This window comes from Cucumis sativus, chromosome 5, assembly GCF_000004075.3.
Source record: "Cucumis sativus cultivar 9930 chromosome 5, Cucumber_9930_V3, whole genome shotgun sequence".
NCBI classification, from domain to species: Eukaryota; Viridiplantae; Streptophyta; class Magnoliopsida; order Cucurbitales; family Cucurbitaceae; genus Cucumis; species Cucumis sativus.
This window is the reverse complement of record NC_026659.2, coordinates 29,396,562-29,417,828: the sequence shown is the minus strand read 5'-3', so window position 1 is coordinate 29,417,828 and position 21,267 is coordinate 29,396,562. Positions and strand designations below refer to the sequence as shown.

Genomic DNA, 21,267 nt, shown 5'->3' with positions numbered 1-21,267 from the left:
TTCTTTGTATAAATCTCTCGTACTTAGAGTTCTTATTAATAAAGAAGTTTTTGTCTCCGTTTGAAAAAAGAAAATACAAGGTCTTCTTAGCTCTTGAGTTCTTTTTTTTTTAAACGGACACAAAACTTCTTAATAAGAACTCAGAGTATAAGAGACTTAGATAATGAGAGCAATAAAGAAGTCTAAAAGAGGGAACCTAGGGGGATTTGGAGGCACACCCAGACATCTCTACTAGGTTGACACCCCCTTAGCGCCAACCATCATATATTGTGCATACAAAACCAAAACTTATATAAGTTAATTAATGTCCAGCTTAATACATAGGGCCAGCAGACAATAAAGAACCAGAAGAAAATCTAACACCTGGGAAGGCCAAAGAACATAAAAACACAAAATTTCAAGGCTAAAAAAGGAACAATCTACCAAGACTTTTAGAACACAGGAAGAGGCTTGCTGTGCGAAACATTCAGACTGAATAATCTGCAAACTGAATCAACAACTAAAATGCTGGTTGAGAGAGAAAAGCAGTTCAGTTGAGGCAAATGCATGGAATAATTTTGAAATCCTTATTTAAGGAGCACCAAGCTGCTGCGTTATGTTCTATTGAACAACCGATTTCTGCCCTTGGTCTTTCTTTATCATGGAAAATTTGTTGATTACGCTTGAACCTTAATTTTGCGAGGAGAGTTTTTGAGAAGTTTTTCCATATTAAACGTGATTTCATATGTAGAGATGGGCTCGGCAGAAGCTGAATTTGCGTTTAGGGATCAATCAAAAACCCAATCAAAGTTGAACAAAGAGAAGGAAGGAGACATTTATTGGGGGATTTCTTTTGCAAGATTTCTTAGCTGTTAAGGAACCCGAACACCATAATCCAAATCAGGATATTAATTCTTCATGAGCTGCTTGATTTCCATAAAGTTGTAAATAAACGTTTGTTCATCAGGGAGCCAATTTTTAGGTGAGCCGAAAGAGACTTAACAGTTTACCGGTAATCATTGGACCGAAATATCTGTAATAATCAGAATTATTCACTTTTTTAGACAAGAGAAGAGATAATAAAGATTGAAATTATGCAATTTCATCATCTTTCAAACATCAGAACAAGGACCAAGATAAAGTTTCAAAGTCCCAATGCGCTGCAACCGTGCTGTTTGGGCAAAAGAGCAATTCTGAAAAGCTTGAAAAATTGCTCCTTAAGAGGGGTGACACCAGCCCAAAGATCTGTCCAAAATCTGATTCTACGACCGTTGCCTAGTTTAAATAAAGCTAGTGAGTCCACCGACGTCCACACTCTAGCAATGCTTACCCAAGTACTCCTTAGACTGTTACTGGACTTTCCTTTTGTAAACCAGTCAAATGCCTCTTTACCATGGATGCTGCTAATTAATTGTCTCCAAAGAGCTGACTCTTCCTTTGAGAATCTCCACCCCCACTTAGCAAGCAAAGCAGTATTATGAACTTTAATGCCACCTAAGCGGAGACCCCATCTTTTATTGTTGATGAGACCTTGCTCCTATTTACAAGGTGGTTAATTTTGCTACCAGCATGTTCTTAAAATAAAAACATACACGGTCTTCTTATATAGAGAAACACCAACAAACCAGTAAGGAAAAAAATATTAGACATAAATGAAGAATAACACAAAATAATATTACAAGATAAAAAAGAAGGAAATTCAACAATAAGTAACAGTAGCGAAGAATATTATTAGTGGGATTCATGGAAGGACGATAGGAGGTAAAAAAGGTGAACTTGTTTTGCTCATGCCCATCTTTCAACCCCTGGGTCAATTGAGCTCCCAGCAAATAAATTATGCTTCCCTTTTGAGACAATAAAAATGGTAACTTGATTTTGAGTCTTAGCCTTATTGACACATTTTATATTCATTTACTTGTCAGCAAGTTACTTTTCCCCATCTTTTTCCATTCTTATGACAGCCATGTACATCTTGTTAACTATGTATATATATTTTTTTTATCATTGTACAGTCTCGGGCACTTGGTATGATTCGGTTTCATGTTGTATCTGTTCTCAAAAGTGCTTCTTCTCAGGTGAAGAATAATAACTCTTGTTCATAATTATCTATAGTGCATATCTGATTAATACCTATATCAGCATGATTAGGCACAGTGGTTGATCTCTCCATCTCTCTGTTTTATTTTAAATATAAATTTAAACAAAATATCTTGTTAACTCGTTGTTAGATCTCTTAATTGTAGTAGCTGTTTCCATTTACCAGGTTCAGGCAGCAATGCGTAGTAGTAGTGGCAGCAATTCTGCTGTTTCTGAGGGTGTAGAAGCATCTTTTATCTATGTGCGATTTGAGGCAGCTGCAGATGAGGTAACGGTTCTGTTTGCATTTACAATGAAATATTTTGTCACTATTATTCTAAAACAAGCTGTCAGTTTTCCATATAAGGAGCCAAGTGGTGTCACGACCAAAGTCTAGAAATCCTTGGAAACATTATAGCTGGATGACTTCTAGTTCTTGTAGTATCCATGACTAAATATTGTAGTTGTGTAGCTGAAACCTGTACTGGAAGAAATTGAGAGCAGATCAACAAGGAAAGAATATACTGAGATCCTTGCAGAATGCCATAGACTCTACTGTGAGCAACGACTTTCCCTGGTGAGCTCACTTAGTTGTTTTCCTACATTATAGCCTTCGGATAGATGGTGATGTGTCAATATCTTCTTCTCTCATATTGAATATTTTTTAGATAAAAAACATAGTGCATCAACGGATATCTGAGTTTTCCAAGAAGGAGGCTCTCCCATCATTGACTAGATCTGGATGTGGGTATCTGATGCAGGTAATATTTTCTTACATTAAATGGTATTCAGTCAATGAAAGTTAGGATGCCTCTTGTTCATTAACTTTATTATTTAGTTTTGGTTAAGTATCATACTGATTGAAGTCGAGAGCTAACATCAGCGACTAATTCTTTTGTATTTGGAGAGAAGAATATGGCTTATTTGCGGAATATTTGAGGAAGAAGCCTAAGGTCTTAATTTTCAACGTTAATGGTAAAATGGCTAGAAGATGGTTTGATTCAGCTGCTAAAGGGCCTGATTAATGCTTTCTTTTGTATGAAAGATGGACGTAACTATGGAGTAATTCGTTTTTCAAAGTTCCTTTCTGGAGATGGATGGTTTATGGAATGTTTGGTTTAGCCGGAGATGGGGGCAAGAAAGCAAATATATGTTCCATTAGCAGCTAACAGGGAGTTGGTTGGCATTTAGAGGTATAATCACTGACTGTATTGCTTCATCCCATGCTTGTGAGATCAATTGAAAGTAGACAAGAAGGTGAAGTTTATAATATGTCCTCTAGAAACAGATCTCAATGCCCTGTTTCAATGTGAGGAAGAGCCAAAATCTGCAAATTTTCCTTCTGCAACTCGCTCTTGTCCCAGTCTTGTGAAATACCTGATCATTTAAAGTTGATGTGGTTCGTTCTAAGCCATTGATAGAATTTGGTAAGAGTTGATGTAATTTTGTGGAAATTTGAGACTCCCTTTTCTCACTTACAAGACTAGACTGTGATTACAAATCAGATTATATGGATGCCTTAATCATCTGATTACATATCAGACTGTGATTAAAATTAGGGAAGTTGTGTCTAAGAAGAAAGAAGACAGCATAATAGATAGAGACGGTTTCGATGAATAGGACGATAGTCATGGGCAACTCGATTTGAAGAAGTTCAAATCTTTGGTTGCAACTTATTCCTTGGAACACGGCAGGGTAGAATATGTGGAAAATCATGATTCATTTGACTCGACCTACGCAATTCTATCCATTAATGTATTAATTTCTAACATAATTTCCATGAGATCTGATCTTTTTAAAATTTGTGCAGCCCGTCTTGAGTTCAGTCTTCCCCAGTTTCGATTTGCTGCCTTCCTCAGTGTGGGTTTATTTCAACCCATTTCACAAACTTTGGGTTTATTTCTTATATAAAAAATAAAAATCAAGTCTCCTCATTAAGAAAATGAAATCAGAATGTACAAATTGGGTAAGGATGCTAATTTAGGCTTATGCAACAATAAAGTTTGAAACAGGTTTATGGGTTGCTTTGACTGCAAAAATCTTGCTGGCAGACGTGTATATAATTCTCGACAACCAAAGAAAATTTTTGATGACGTTCTCACTCGACAGTTTCCAGATTTTTTATGGTCTCCTTTAATCTTTGTCGTTGCAGTGCAAGATTTTTATAGGCCAACAATTTTATTTGGGGTTTTTACAAATCATTATAAAAAGAGAAAAATTGTGTTATTTTCTTTTTGGAACTCGAGGATGAGCTTTTTTGGGAGGGATAGAATAATTTAGTAGGATCAGGGTTTCTTTTTTTGAAAAGAAAACAAGTCTCTTTTATTAATATAATAATGAGACAACTCAAAGTATATGAGAATTATACAATGAGCTAAAGAACCAAGGAACATTTGGTGCACCTGGACAAACAGCTATGTTGACACCCTCCAAGGCCCTTAACAAACTCTTACAAAACTACCAAAACTTTTCATTTGAGGCCAACTAGAAGCCTATAAACAAAAGCAAAAGAACTAAAGAGAACAAAAAGGCCCATCGGCTCTATGTCCACAGATAAGGTGAAAATGTATAAGCTCTCCAAATCATGATGAACTCTGGAAATGCTGTAATCATTGAACTCTTCTTAGAAGGATGCACCAAGATGTAGCATTGCTACAAGTGATTTCGTAAAGATCCACCCAAGGGATTAGTCATGAAATACCCTTTGATTCTCTTTTTTTTAATCTTGAATAAGTGCCAAGACCGAATTATGTGATTCCAAAAAAATCTTTGGGGGGTCGATCTCTTTCTGAATCTTTCAATCCTCCGTTATTCCATAAAACAAGTTTCATTAACTATCGAACTTTTCACTATCACGTTATGAAATGAAAAGGAAAATTAAACCAAGACATGATTACATTCAAATACCAGTGACTTCAGATGATTATGAGATTCCATAGGACTGAACTTAATTATCCAAGGACAGCTGAACAACATCCAGATCTTCCTGACGCTGGAATAGAGCATTCAGGTCTGCCACTATTTGTTCGGTTTGTCTTTGACTCTCTTTATCAACCGACTTTTCAAAAACTATCACGTTAGGGTGCTTCTCTATTATTCTCATTGTACAATTCTCTTTTACATTGAGTTTTACATTAATAAAAAAGCTTGTTTCCATTTCAAAAAAAAAAAAGAAAAAAAAAGAAACTAATCCTAATTAATAAAAAAAACTGAATCTTTTTTCTTTTCTGAAACGGAGACAAACTTCTTTATTACTAATAGAAACTCAAAGTACAATAGAGATATACAATGAGCGTAATAAAGAAGCCTAAAGTGCAAAAAGCAGTTGGGATCGTGCATCTCAACTAGGTTGACACTCTATAGCACCAAAACATCATATCCCAATTAAACATGATGTGAATAGACAAAAAGCTAGAGAATAATCAACAGTGTCCAGCTTAAATACAGATGGCTGTGATAGGAAAAATTAGAAAGAAATAGAAACAAAAGAGAACCAAAACCAGTATAAAAAAATGGAGCCTAACTAAACAGCTACTGTGAAAACAAGTCCAAATGAGAAAACTGAGCTACAAAGAGGGCCTCCCGAAGAGTCAAAACACTCATGTCTGAAATCAACTTCCAAACTTGGTATTTGACATAATAAATCCCAAAGTGACTTGGGATGATCAAAGAAACCCCTTGACAACTTCAATTATGCTGACCCCTAATTCTGCTCCCATGATTCAAATACACAACACGAACTTCTGAAATCTTCCCCAGAAGGCTGTATTCATAACTGTTGTAAAGTTCATCATCAACATTGAATGAAGAAAAGGATAGCTCGACAAAAAGAAACTGAATCCTAATTCTAAATAGTAAAAGAAACAAATCCTAATCCTAATCTAATAAATCAAGGATTTGACCATAATACCCTATTCCTACTTCATCACTTTCTTTAATCTAGCGTGTTGGTGCTGTCTTTCAAGGAAATATCCAGCAACTTTTAGTTGGGGTGGATTTCAAAAAAATCCCTCAATCACTATTGTGTACATGCCGTAAAGTCACTTTTGATGGAATTATGGTTTGAGAGGAATCAAAAGGTATGCCATTATAAAGCCCTTGTTTGGTTGAATCGCTTTGAATTTGCCCGTAAGAATGCCTCCTCTTGGTGTTCTTTCTCCAAGGCTTTTGAAAGCTACAACATTCAAGAAATCTACTCAAATTGGAGAGTTTTTATCTTCCTAGCTTAATTTTTGTTTTGAGTTAAATCACTTTCTGCACTTTTGCCTAGGCTTTCTGTATGCTCTTTGTTGAATCCTTTGCAAGCCTAGTGATCTTTTGTCTTTTTGTCCTATTTGTAATGGTTGAATTTATAAGCCTTGGCCATTTTTTGATGTTATGTTTTGAAGGAGGCGTTAAGGGGGTGTAAACATAGTTGAGTTGTCTGGGTGCGTCTGCTGATCCTCGTTATGCTTTATGCCTTATGCTCTTTGTATAGCCCTCATGTACTTAGACCATTAGTCACTTTCATTTGACATTTATATGATCAAGAGACCTATTTACTTTTAGAAAAGTCACAGGAAAATAATCCAAGAGAAGAATATTCTGGATAAAAAGACTCTTTTAATTTCATGTACGGATCTTGCTGTGAGGCTGGTAAAAACAGCCCTTCAAACCAAAGCCTTAGGTGCTATTGTACTGTTTGACTTTTCTGCCTTAAATTTCTTTCATCTATTCGGTTAAGTGATTGCAATTCAGCTTTCAAAGAGATTCTCTTGTCTCTTTCCAAGACAAATCTTTCTTAATTCTCTCATTTTTCCAGATGATTAATAGTCATCTTCTTCTTTATGCTTGTGTTTTGCAGCCATCACTGGAAGATTCTTGCCTACACTTCTTCAGGCCTTTCAAACCTCTTTTGTGTTGCTGCTGTTTTTTCTTTGTTTCTTATTTTATTGGCTTTACAGCCCATGCTTGTTGTATTCTTGTAAGACTTTATTTTGTATCTTGGGCTATATTTTGTTGGATATGATGAGGGTGCTAAGGTGGTGTCAAAGTTGAGGTCTCTGGGTGTGGCTGCTGATCCTAGGGTCTCTTTTTGTTTAGCTCATTGTATAAACCTTTTCTACTTTGAGCTTTATTATTATCGATAAAATCAGGTTTCCTTTAAAAAAAAAGGCAATTAGTGACCGAATCCCATTTGACTAAACCAAGAAAATGGATCCTAATCCTCAACAAGTAGGATGAGGATTAATTTCGGTGATTAATTAGGATTATAATTTTTTTTTTTTTCAATTCTCTTTAAATAGACAGATTGTCTTCTTTTATTTATAACTTTTGATTAATAATAAAGACCTTCATTTGATTTTTGGTGAAAGCTCTCTTATCTCTTAGGCTTCATCATAATCATTTTGTGTGAAATTGTGTTTTCAAGAAGCAAATTGATGATCTATGATTAAAATACTGATTTCAAGTGTCTCCTTATTAGGTGTGTCAGCTTGAGCACCAGCTCTTTCATCATTTCTTTCCGTCTTCCTCAGACAATGTTTCAAGTTTGGCATCTTTAATAGATCCATTGTAAGTAAACTGTCTAGTACTTTTTTTTTATGGCTGTTTGAGGCCAAAGTTGGTCATAATAGTTTGTAGTTATTATACTTTGTGGTTGTTATATTAATATGGCTGTTTGGGACCAAAGTTGGTCATAATAGTTTGTAGTTATTATACTTTGTGGTTGTTATAATAATATGTGAAGTTGAATAGTCTTTATTTATGGTGCAAACTATTTCAGCGTTGGTCAAATAGTATGTGTTGGTGTAAACTATTTTTGTTTTAGTTTAGGAAGTTTATGTATGAGGTCCATGTTATTTTAGTCTGCATGTAGGGTGTGTCTTTGAGTTCCTAATTTGATTAAGATAAAGTTCTTCGGTATGAGTTTCGGTTTTAGAGTTTTCGATCTATTTTTGGTATTGTATTATACAAGTCATACTACCTTTAATATCGTATTTTGTAAATGGAAATAGAAAGATTGTTAAAAATATGTTGGATTTTAGGTCAAGTTATTCATTGTCTATTTGGTCATTTTTAGGTGTACTAATATTGTTGAATATGCACAAAATAGTAAAAGTTTATTTTATCCGTTAAGTAGGAAAACTATATATTTGGAGGTGTACAAAGCTACTAATCCTCTAATTCCGCAATATTGCACAAAGAAATATAACTAGGAATGATAGTTGTGAAATATTTCACAAACAAATATATCGTCAACTTAGATACATGATTTGAAAAAGAAATGATGAAAAAAAACGTGGAAGCCAAAAGCGCAGAACTGATGGTGGGCAAACTGAGCACTTTTCAGCACTTTTTTAATCATCTTTCAAATCTTCATCCAATTGAAACAAAACATTAGCGTCTGTTTCTACAGGCTCTGAATGCGGCAGACCCGCTTTCACATGGAAGATGTGGAAGCTCAATGTGGAAGATGTGGAAGCTCAACGTTCACTAGTTGTCTCAGAAGAACATCTGAATTGGTTCCTTGCAGCGATCGTAGAGTTAGTCAGTGGCCTTGAAGATCGATTCTTTATGAAATTTGGGAAGTTAGACCATGGGAGAACGAAGCTCTCAATGTTTAGATCCGAAAATGGATGGGTTTTATGTTGCAACTTCTGGTCTGCTTTAGGTGGATGCTCAACCATTTGGGTTTTTTCAGGGGATGACAAAAAGGGGTGGTTGTCCTTTCTTCAGATGTTGGAAAGATTCTTATCAAATTTGGAATATAAGAAATGGTTTTCGAGCCATTGTCTTCCAGCTCAACTTTCTTCACAGATTCAAAGTTTATCTTGTGTAGATAGAGTTACGTCTTTTGGTTTTACTCTTCTTGACAAGAATAAAGGATTCCAGTGTGTTAGTAAAGGAGAGTGAAGTTCTTCAGGCCTCCTCTGTTCTGAAGTCAGAAAAGCAGATTTGTCAGGCCTCTGTTCGGACAGCAGCAAAACAGAGCATAATCTCAGGAGCACAAAACTTCCATCAATTGAGTAATCAGAGGTCTTCTTACTGGGTTCACAAGGATAAGGACGTTTCTGTGGAAGATTTCAACCGTCTATGGATCATCTTTAGGCTCTTTGTATAAAATGATTGGAAGAAAACCGTTAAAACTTTAGAGAATCACTTTCAACCAAAAATCAGCATCAACCCTTTGTTTGCATATAAGGCCTTAAACCGTCTTTCACGAGGGAATTTGGAAAATTTGATTGAGACTCTTGGTAAATAGCAGCGTTTTGATACATGATCTTGACATACCATGCCCCAAGATTTCCCGAGATGAAAGAATTTTGCCTTTAATTCATTCGATCTCGGGCATACAATGCACCGAGATGGTCCGAGATGAAAGACAGAAGTTTAGATCTACATGATCTTGTACTTCATTTTAAACGATGACTTTCAAATTTAAACGATCGTGCATGATCTTGGGCCTTAGTTGCACCGAGATACCCTGGGATGGAAGAATTCTTCCTTTTGTTATTGGATCTCGGGCTTTAGTGGCATCGAGATGGCTAGAATGAAAGAATTATGCCTTTATTTTATTCGATCTTGGGAATACGTTGCTTCGATATGTGCCTGGATGAAAGACTTCTACCTTTAGTTATTTGATCATTGGCTTTAATTGCACCGAGATGGTCGAGGATTTAATAAATTGCAAAAAAGATATAACTCGAAAGGGCATATATGAAATTTATGAAAAGATGATTGCGTGGCATGAGTTTTTCTTATTTTGTTAGACGATCGGTAAATATTATGGGTTTTTGTTACATTTATGTAAATTACTCAGAAAATAGTAATACAAGAGAAGGAAATTGAACACTTTTGCTTTCCCAAATGAGAATCCAAAAGTCACTCTGCCATTAAACATTCACTTAAATTCCTCTCAGAGTTAACTCTGTTCTTACCTCATTAAAGGAATGCCAAAAGGCAAAAAGTTAGATGTTTGGCACTTAGAATTCTTTGAAGTACGACAGCTTCCTATTGGGCCATTAGATGTTCCCACCCCATCCAATGCTCTTCAGAGTTTGCTTCAGCCAGGATCCCATCAACTCTTCATTTTTAGGCTCTTTCTCCTCTTCTGCTCTCTACTCCTTAGCAAGATCAGGGTCAAGATTAAAATCGGAAAGAAAGAAATCTTCAAAGATCTTCCCAAATTATCTTAAGCCCTTTCCCAAGTGTTTCATTTGAAGGAAAAAAATAAATGATCCTTAAGAGCCAAACCATTGAAGATCAAGCTCCTGACTTGTTAGAGGCAAATCGTGTCTTTTCTCATTGTTCCTCAGTTCATTGCTGCAGTTCCAAGGTGTTTTTAGAGGCTAATCCAGTTTTATTGGAAGCTATTTGCACCCTATTGCATGCTCTAACCCGCCCGTTTTACTAAGTCAGATTCTAATTCCTCTCATCTTATGTAGTTTAAGTACTCCTGAGTTTTCTTTGCTCAACTTGAAGGTGAAACTTTTTAGGGGCTCTTCAAGCAAAACACCTCTAGAAAGAAGGGCGAGTTCTCTTTCATCTCTCCTTTTAGCGTTAGTAGTGAGGAAATGGAACATATTGATAAGTCAATCGAGCTTGAGATGTAGAGGCATTTTGAGCCTTTACAAATAGATCTTAATGCCTTATTTCAATATGAGGAAGACTCGAATTTTGAAAAATTGCCCTCTGCTACTCGCCCTTTTCCTCAGTCTTGCAAAATACCAATCATCTAAAGTCAATAGTCGCTGATTGCAGACTTATTCTAGTTTGATTCTTCAGGCGTTCATTGTAGTCCCTCTAGTTGTTGGACCAACTTATGTCTTTCCCTAATTTCTCTTGTGTGGGAGAATGAGTATAGCCTTGTTGTTGTGGTAGCTTGCTTGATATTGTTTTTGTGTTTGGTCTTTGTTTTTCTGGCTTGCCAAAGGGGAGTATCTTCTGGGGAGTTCTTTTGGAATCAGGTTTTGTTTGTTTTGGAGGATTTCTTCGAGTTCTCCTCGGCTTTGGATGGTATTGAAAAGAAAGTTTTGAGGCAGCCAGTTGCTTCTCCTTGGCACTTCTCTTTCTACTTTCATCTTGATGTTTTGGACGTGGAAGTTTTAATATTCAAATGGGCTGCTCTTGAGAGAAATTTTAAGCTATGCTTTGTTTTTTGCGTTGTATTTAGTTTTAGGTTGCCATCTTTTTATGTTGCCTAAGTATAGTTTTGTTTTCTTGTGAGATTGTATTCTCCCCTAGTTCTTTTTGCTAGTATAATACTCTTGTATTTTGAGCTTATGTTTCATTTATTATCATTAATAAAAAGCCTTGTTTTCGTTTTAAAAAACAGAAAAACTATACTTCTTGTTCTTGATTTCGTATTATCAATTCCTCTCTTTTTAGCTTTTTGCATAATTTGGATATGGCTTACCTTTTCCTCGGTTTGCACAAACATGTAAAGTTTGTAAAACTTTTTGTGCAGATCTACTTACCTGTACGATACATTGCGTCCTCGACTTGTTCATGAAACAAGTTTGGACTTTCTGTGTGAACTAGTTGATATTCTTAAAGTTGAAGTTTTGGGAGAAAGACTCATTCAACAGCGAGAGTCGTTAGTTGGATTACGTCCCACACTCGAGAGAATTTTAGCTGATGTTCATGAGCGACTAACATTTCGTGCTCGAACACACATTCGTGATGAGGTAATTTTAATATTAGATTCTAGTATTTGCACTTGTCTCCTATGGCTATATAACTGATTGTAGGAATATTGTTTTATCTTTTACTCTTGTCTTAAACTAAGTTTTCTATTCATTTATATGCATCAACTCCTGTGAGATCAATTTTCTCCTTATAGGCCATACTTCCTGTTTCTATGTAGTTTTTCTATATTGCATTCTTTAGTCTCTTGTCACTCTTTAGATGAAATTTTGTTTTTATTCATAAAATAAATCAAATAAACATAAATCTAGAGCATAACACTGCTATGATGACCCCAGTGCTAATGCACAGCATGAGTCGGGGTCCTAGTAATACACTTGTTTAGCATATTGTTGTATTAAGGATTTTCTTTTAATACACTTTTAACTCTTGTGATTTTTGGTATTTCTCTTTACTTCTGTAATTTATTTCTTTTTTTTAATTATTATTAGTAATATACCCTGTAGCAAGTGCTGGTGACTCAGGTTCGATCCCAGCAATGACGCCAAAAAGAAAAAAAAAACATTACAGCATTAAATTTTCATTACTTTCTTCTGTAGATTGGAAATTATTTTCCTTCCAACGAAGACTTGGAGTATCCAGAAAAGCTTGAGAAAACTGCAGTGGAATCGGCAGAAAATACTTCTGTAAATCTTCTTACCCTAAATTTGAACCCCTTGTTTTGTGTACTTGTGGTCTGGTGTTTACTCTATTTTCAGATGACATCTACTCTCTCCTGCATATTATGCCTAGGCAATCAAGGCTTCATAAATTCTAATTTATTTTTTATCATTTTTCATCTTGTAGAAATTTTTGACCAGATAATGCATGCTAAAAAGAACAATATATTAGATTTGAATATCTTTTAAGTTTTGTGTACTTGATATGAGCACTGTTGTACATATGAGTCAATAGTTAATATGGTTTTTAGACATCCTTGGCACTGTGATGGAACTTTTTTGTTGGACAGTTTGTTGTGAACGCTAGCTGGAAGTCTTGTTTTTCTGAGGAACACCATGACTAGATCTCCCGGTTGGAAACTTTGAAATATTTTATGTTCATCAGCTTTAGTTTTGTCGGATGCATTTGCTTTTTCTAGGTGGTCTATAACTTGATGTAGTTGTTGTATTCTATCCACCATATACTCTGCTTCTTTACTAAGATCAACTATAGATGGAAGATTAGTAAGATCAAAGGTGAGACGGGGGAGTTTAGTATAAACTACCTCAAATGGACACTTCCCTGTTGATTTGTTTTGCATGTAATTGTAAGCAAATTTGGCTTGAGCTAGGCAAGTGTTCCATTGCCTTGGTTTGTCACGTGAAAGGCATCTAAGTAGATTTCCAAAATGTTCTGTTAGTGATCTTGATTTGGCCATCCGTTTGTGGGTGGCTAGTTATGCTGAATTTCAAGCTTGTTACGAACATTTTCCAAAAAAAAAACTCATAGCCCAAAAATCTGTCTTAAAACCCTGAAGACTTATAAGAACTCTCCCCTCTCTCCTCTCTCCTCTTTCCCCTCTGGCAGCCAACCCCTCTGGCCACCACCAGCTCTCTCAGAATGGAGGTCTTCAGCTGCAAGATCAACCATTCTCATTACTGCATTTGGAAGAAAATCGACTGCTGCATCATTGAAGACTTGCAAGCCCACAGGACTCTATCCCTTTCTGATGACCAAATTCGATGGCTCTAGGAAGCCATTGTCGAACTCATCAACTTTCCCGCTGATGGTTTCTTTAAAAAGAACATAGACATTCACAGAGCCCGGCTAAAAGTCTAAGTTCCAAGCAAACTCCAGACGAATTCTTAGCTGTGACTTCTCACCGTATTGAGGAGGGCATTCCAACGTTAGAGTTTGTTCTAGTGAAAATTTGCAAGGATGGTGGTCCTTTTGTAATATGTTGATTAAATTGGTAGAAACGATTAATTACACCAGCTGGTTTTCAGGTAATGTCTCGAAGTCCTTCCCACAGCTTCTGGCAAACAGGCCTATTTATGTGGAGATGGTCAAGTCTACCAGCTCTTCCAATCCAGCAGCAAAATCCGAGAATAAGGACCAATCCAATTAGAACTCATCCAGCTCCTGTTCGTCTTCCTCCTCCTAAACACAAGCAAGCAGTGGCTAATAAAGAATTATGAATTGGTCAAGGTCGACTTTGATTACCTTTGGATTATTACAAAACTGTTTGTTTCAGATGATTGGAGGATGATTTGCAAGTGGTTGGAATTGCTTTTCCAAACAAAAATTGTCATAAACCCCCTCTACGACGATAATGTCCTCATCAGTTTTCACAAAACTCCATCCATAGACTTCATTGGAGGGGGAAAAAAATGGTAGGCCACTTGTGATCAAAGGTTTTGGGGGTTGGATTAAAATAAAGAATCTTCCTTTAGATTTCTGGCGAAGAAGCACCTTTGAAGCTATAGGAGAGACCACTTTGGAGGCGTAATTGACATTGCCACAGAAACCTTAAATTGAACAAACTGCAGTGAAGCTTGGATTCTGGTTAAAGAAATATTTGTGGCTTCGTTCCTTCAACAATTGAAATCTCTGATCATAAAAGGGGCAGCATATTTATGCACTATGGGATATTGAGTTTTTAAGTCCACCTAATTCAAGCTTAGCCTCCAGTTTACAAGGAAATTTCAGCCATTCAATTGACAGGTTGCGTATAAGGGAAGTCTTGAATGATGAAGGTTTTTCCCCATCATTAACGTTCCAAAATCAGTTTTTGCTGTTCTTCCTAGGGCTAGGAATCCGTTCAGCTTTTAGAAGACTTTTCCAGTCAGCTCACTGGTGCTCTTTGTTTTTGCAGCGATGCCCCTTGCTGAACGGTTCGTCACACCGATAGCAAAGTCCCTTTTCTCGCCGTGCTTGGAGCTCAGAACCGGTCCACCTGCGGAAGTTGTTTTTGCGTCAAACCCCACTGCCCGTTGCGGTAACCTGGGAGGAGATCGGGGTAGAGGAGTGCGTTGGTACCTTCTCGGCTAGCGTCACGATTTTTGTCGTAGGGTTTTCGAAAGTTTTCCCTCCTTGTTTCTGGCCTGTTTTAATTTCTTTTGAATATGGGCCTTGAGGATTCCGAGCCGCTTCCAATTTTTCCTCAGCTAAACGGGCAGCATCCATCATCTCTTCCAGGCCCACGGCTCGCATCGCAAAAACCTCTGTCCTAATAATAGGGTCCAGCCCATTTGTAAATGTCCCCACTAACACGTCCTCGGCCATCTCCAGTAACGGCGCCGATACTTCCTCGAAACGTTGCAGGTATTCGTTCACCAACTGTTCTTGTTTGATGGCTAAAAATCGTGCGCAGCTGGTTCCATGTTCCCGACATCGAAACCGATTATACATCCGATCTTTCAACTCCTTCCACGATCTAAAACGCTTTCTATTTTCCGCCCAACGAAACCAGGATAATCCTTTCCCTTCCATACTAACTATCGCAATCTTCAGTTTCTCTTGTTCATTCAGTAAATGCATCTGAAAATAATGCTCCGCCATCTGGATCTTCTCTGTTGAAAACCGGCATTTCCAGTTTTTTAAATTTGATTTGATCCTGCCCAGCCCCTGTTTCCAAGCTCAGAGACGTTTCTCCTTCTTCGTCTCCGTCCGTGATGTCGTCTGGTCGAAGTTTCCTCTTGCCGATGCTTACTCCGATCAGTTCCGACCCTTCTTGTTGACGTTGACGTTCCGCATACATCTCGGTCAACATGGCGTGCATTTTTTCCATGGTTTTCTCCACAGCTGGTAATTTCTGAACTTTTTTAATCGCCTCAATCTCTGCTTCTGAAGCATCCAAACGTTCTTCGATTCGTTTCTGTGCCATTTTCTTCCACCTCCCCAGGATGTCGACTGGCTCTGATACCAATGTTGGACGCCCGAGTACCTGTAGATAATTTAACTAGCAACAACACCCAAATCCACATACACTTCACTGTAACTCACGCACAAATATCAAATAGAACGATTATACGATTTATAATAGCTAACACAAAACATAAAGTCTTCAAGATAAGATTCCAACCAAATAAGAGGGTTGTGTCTCTCCCAATGAAACAGAGTTCATCCCAAAAATTATACCTAATGTTTTCGATAACAACCCTAGCACAAAATACCAGACTATATAGCTCCATCCTACTACTGCCACGTGGAGCCCAGACCACTGACCCCCTAACTACCATGTTGTCTATCCTGAATTGCCTTTCTTGCCCCTCCTTCTATACCTATGGATGATTGGGGGCCTTGCATAATCCAAGGATGAAATCTATGGATAGATCTTCCCCTATAGACCTAGGAATTGGTAATGGTGTATAAAGTCAAATATTATTATATTGACCTTGGATGTTTGGCATATAAAGCAACCTTTTACAAAGTTATTGACATCCTTTCTCAATTGAAGCCAATAAAATCATTCACTCACAGTAATGAGTGTTTTGTCCCTCCCAACGAGGCATACCAAGCCATTTAAATGGGCTTCCTGCAAAATAGCTTATCTAAGAGATCCTTGAGGTATGCATAATTGGTATCCTTAAAATAGGAAGCCATCCAAAAGATGAAAATCTTTACAATTGCTGTTAGTAAAACAAGATTGCCAAATAAGATGGAAATCACAGTCATTTTCATAAGTTTTAGGAAGATAATCAAATGCTATAATAGTTCCAAGTAAATGAGTTAATAGGTGGGTTTTCCTATTTAAAGCATCAACAACTTTGTTCGAAGCTTTTTTAGGATTGAATTTTCCTCCTTTTTTTGAAAAGGAAATGAGTCTCTTTGTTATTAAATAAAAAGAGATAGTTGCTTTTAGTACAGGAGGGAGGGATATACAAGAGCTAAATAAGAAAAGAAAAAGGGATTGGTAGTCGCACCCGAATATGTCAACTAGGTTGATACCCCCTTGGTGCCCTTATTATATCCAAAAGAACAAAAGCAAAAATGTTAAAATAAACTCAAAACTAAGTCATGATAATAGGTCTTTACTAGTTCATGACTAGCAAGGAGTTTAGTACAAAAAGAAGTAACTATTATAGAGAAGATATTGATCGAAAGAAACAAAAGCAACAGAATTAAGGTGGAAAGATAAAAGCTCTCCAATTTAAGTTGAGATCTTGGATTGAGTAGCTTACAAAAAGTTTTGAGAGGTTGCACCTGGAAGAAACATTTCTGTGTGCTATCTCAAAGCGATCAAAACAGCCCATCGATTTATCATGGAAGATTCTTTGATTCCTTTCAAACCATATCAGCCAAGGTAGCTTTCACTGCATTTTCCTAAAGTAGTGTGGCCTCTTTGTGCAAGTTGGATCCTCTTCATAAGGCCTTCACATTGTCTTTAAAATTTGCTCTAAAAACCCGCGATAGATTTTTTTTAACAGGAAATAAGTCTCACTATTATTAATATTGAAAAATAAAGAGACAAAAAGCTCAATGTACACAAAGGAGGGTTATAAAAAGAGCAAAATGGGGGAGGATCAGCAAGCGTACCTGGGCATCTCAACTAGGTTGACACCCCCTTAGCGCCCTCATCATATCTAAGACGCAAAAATAAAAACCCTTATAGTAGGCTCCTATTTTCAATACAAGAGCAACAAAAAAGCCACAAATACAAGGCCAAACATAATAATAATAAACTGTCCATACAAAACATAAAAGCAAAAAGGCAGCAGGCTGAGAACAAATGAAGATTAATCCTCGATTAAGCAGAAAACTGTTGAAGTAGAGGGCTAATCTGGAAGACATAATGTCCGAGGACTTCAAAGTGGAAAAGCTATAAAAGCTGACTAGTTTAACAAAATCTCCTGCAAAGAGTATTCTTGAAATTTTGGATAATGAATACCATGAAGTTGCATTCAAACAAGCAGAATCATATCGTTCCATCCAAATCGATGGCCTATCATGGAAAACCCTTTGATTTCTTTCAAACCAAACTTCAACTAAGAGATCTTTTACTTCGTTTACCCACAACAAATCAACTGCCTTCTTCTTCAAGGTTGGACCAGCAAGGATTTGAGTCGCATTCTTCTTAAAATTTTGATAAAAAACCCAACAAATATTAAAAGGTTTGGAGAAGGCGGAACCACAATTTAGATGCAAAAACAGTCAATTTAAAAAGTTCTGGATATTTGCCAGATTATCAACACAAAGGGGATAGATATGAGGTGAGAGAGCATGGGAGAGAAGTTTTCTTTGAAGTACTGATGCACAATTTAAGTATTCGAACTGCATAATCCATATGGAGAGGTTTACCCTCCTTGGACTATTAGATTGCCAAAGGCTTTTGTAGAGAAAAATATCCATTGGAGAAGATGTAGAAAGATGCTTAACCAAAGACTTGACTGAGAAGGAGCCAGAAGTTTCAAGGGACCAAAACCTTCGATCCAAAAAGGAGGCTGGTTGTGAGGAAGAAATCTGATTTAATAAGGGGGTGTCAACCTAGTTGAGATGCCTGGGTGCGTCTGCTGATCCTCCCCCTTCCCTTTTGCTCTTTGTATGTCCCTCGTGTACTTTGAGCTTTGTCTCTCTATTTTCATTATCAATAATAGTGAGACTCGTATACTTTTCAAAAAAAAAAAAAGAGAGGAGGCTGGTTGTGAGGAAGAAATCTGATTTAATAAGGACTGGAAGTCTAATATTTCCTCTTCGTTGAGAAGTCTTCTAAAATAAATGGACTAAGAGCTGGTAGAAGAGTCTCAATGATCGGAAATTGACCCGTTTGGAATTAGTGCAATCCTGGTAGAAGAGTCTCAATGATCGGAAATTGACCCATTTGGAATTAGTGCAATCCTAACCAATCTTGGAAATTGACACTCCAGGGTAATTCTGTCCTACCAAAATAGGATTCTGCTACCATCACCTAATTTGAAGAGGGCCAATGAATCAATTTTATGCCATATGCTAATCCAAGGACTTCTTAGGCTCACGGTTTCTTTTCCACTTGAATGCCAATTGAAGGTGGTGCTGCCATGAATGCTTCTAATCACTTGACACCGAAGGGAATTTTGTTCAATTGAGAAACGTCGTCCCCACTTAGACAATACGGCCAGATTCTTATGCATCATCTTACACAAATTGAGTCCTTAGATTAAACTCTTTAAACAGATTTTCCCAACATGAAGTCGAATATTTGCTCCAGCTTGAGGGCGAGTGTTATAGTATATATTTATATTCTATGTCCATTATTGTAATTGTACATACAGTTCATGGTTTCTTTGTTTCCTATATATATGTAACTTTACTCCGACTCTATATGAATAAGAAATATACTTTTCTCTGAATTATTGAGTCCATTGCATACCAAAAGCCGGAGGTTACAGCTTTTGGAGATCTGGTGGGGCCAAAAGGCCATGTGTCAGTCAAATGAATGGTATGCAGTTCCATTGGTCGGGTAGTGGAAGCCAAACTTGTCTCAGTCGTTAAATGTATTCTTCCAGATTTTGGTCCATCTTTAGTCTTTCCAGGTTTTCTCTTCATGCTGGGGGCAAGTAAAGCCTCTTTGCTGATGCTGATATTTTGAAAGACCTTTTCGAGCCTCTTCTGGTTTTTGGACTACAATGGCATGATAGTTACGAGGCTGCCAGTTGCATCTTCTTGCAAGTCTTTAGATTCGAAGTGGGTTCCTTATGAGAGATATTTCGTTATGCTTGTATTCAGATTTCTTTGTTTTTGTTCTGTTTAGCTTAAATTTTTCTGTTGGAACTCACTTATTAGCTTGCCATCTCTTTTGTTTGCCTAATTTTAGCATTTGTTGTAGTTGTTGACTGAATTCTTCTCTATTTTTTTGCTCTTAGTATAACACTCTTCTACTTTGAGCTTTAAGTCTCATTTATTAACAATAAATAAAGAGGCTTGTCTCTTTTATGAGACGGAGCGGTCGGCGATTGAATGAGAAATTTCAGTTGGAACCCTTGGTTTGAGGGAGTTTCATCAGTACGAGACTCTTGCTTCGGTAAGAGATCAGACTTTCTCATAGTACTTCCGCAACTTAGAATACGAACTTCGAGCTGACTCTGGATGGAACTCATTCAAGAAGATCGGCAACAGATTCTTAGTTCTTCGCCGTGTCGTGTCATGTGTTGCATGTTGGTGTCTGTGCTTCCTAGCTTAGAATTAATGGAACTCTGAGAATATCTAAGACAAAGGAAAATTCTCCACAAGAAGTCCTTGATTCATCTGTTTTTATGGCTCTTTATTAGTGTAAAAATTTAGCTCCATTCAACTAATTAAATTATATCCTTTCTAGTTTGATAAATATTCTGTGATCTGTTTGGATGAAATCTATCTATTGAATCATTTCATTTAATTGATGAAATTGTTTGATATTGAAAAAATCTTGATGTGGCCACAAGGAGATTATATGGACTCCTTAAATTGGGCACTTTTCAATTAAAAGTTCCGTTTAATTTTTATTTATGCATCACGACATATCCCCCTTCCCTCCCTCCCCAACCCAAATATTATATCGATAACAAACAAAACTGAGATTTATCTTATTGTAGGTTGGCATGAGTCAAGGTGCACCGAAGGCTTGGTATCCACCTCTAGATAAAACTTTATCATACCTTTCGAAGTTGTATCGTTGTCTAGAACCAGTTGTATTCACTGGTTTAGCTCAGGTACTCGTGTAATCAGTTCTAATTTCCTATGGTATTCTTGCAGTTTTTATTTACTGTTTTTTCTGATATTTTCCAGGAAGCTGTAGAAGTTTGTTCTACATCTATTCAAGTAAGACAGCCAATTAATGTTTTTCGAAGGTCAAATTAGATATTTGAATCGTATAATAGAAGAGATTTGATCCGTTTTTTGTTATGACCTGATTTCACTGATGTTGTTCATGATTTCTGCTCTACGGTTTCCCCCAAGTTTTATGCTTTTTTCATGATGTGCTTCCTGTTATCTACTCCAGAAAGCAAGTAAACTTATTGCAAAAAGATCGTCCCCTATGGATGGGCAACTTTTTTTGATAAAGCACTTCCTCATTCTAAGGGAGCAGGTACGTTCTAGTTATAGTCCTACTCTCTTCTTCTACATGACATGATTCTTAACTTCTTTATTTTGCTTTTCAGATTGCGAATTTTGATGTAGAATTTTCGGCAACTCACAAGGAACTCGATTTCTCTCATGTCTTGGTTGGTAACTTTGAAGCAAACTTTTCCTCCATGTTTGATGACTTGCACTTTTTATTTTTTTGGAAGGACGCACAACTTTTCATTGATATAATGGAAGTGTCTAATGCTCGAATTACAATAAATGCACTTTGGAAAGGGCTTATCGAAAAAGAAACATGAACTTTTCATTGATAAAATGAAAAGTGACTAAAAAAATACATTAACCTTGAAGCGAATACAGACTGAGAAAAACACAATAAGAGAAATACTATTGAGACACAAAGAGGGGAAGACTTCAAAAAGAAAACACTTAAAACCTAGGGAACTAGCTCCATAAAGCAAACCAAAACTAAAGGACCGGTAAAATCTGCTCAAGAGTGGCCTGGGGCAAGCTTCAAATTTGTTCGATGGTCAACTATGAGACAAGATAGATTCTATCCCACAATAT

The 21,267-nt window shown here is 36.8% G+C and overlaps 1 protein-coding gene across 2 annotated transcripts in view; it reads left to right on the top strand.

The window, feature by feature from the left end:
• LOC101211991 (conserved oligomeric Golgi complex subunit 3) overlaps positions 1–21,267 on the top strand; it is a 46,267-nt gene that overhangs the window by 19,634 nt on the left and 5,366 nt on the right. For both annotated transcript variants that reach the window (XM_004142315.3, XM_031886266.1), the window contains 11 exons: positions 1,992–2,054; positions 2,243–2,344; positions 2,528–2,632; positions 2,724–2,816; positions 7,520–7,608; positions 11,504–11,723; positions 12,282–12,368; positions 20,211–20,327; positions 20,404–20,436; positions 20,618–20,704; positions 20,778–20,840. In XM_004142315.3, the coding sequence (XP_004142363.1) occupies positions 1,992–2,054; positions 2,243–2,344; positions 2,528–2,632; positions 2,724–2,816; positions 7,520–7,608; positions 11,504–11,723; positions 12,282–12,368; positions 20,211–20,327; positions 20,404–20,436; positions 20,618–20,704; positions 20,778–20,840 (1,059 nt within the window). The remainder of the gene's footprint in view (positions 1–1,991; positions 2,055–2,242; positions 2,345–2,527; positions 2,633–2,723; positions 2,817–7,519; positions 7,609–11,503; positions 11,724–12,281; positions 12,369–20,210; positions 20,328–20,403; positions 20,437–20,617; positions 20,705–20,777; positions 20,841–21,267) is intronic.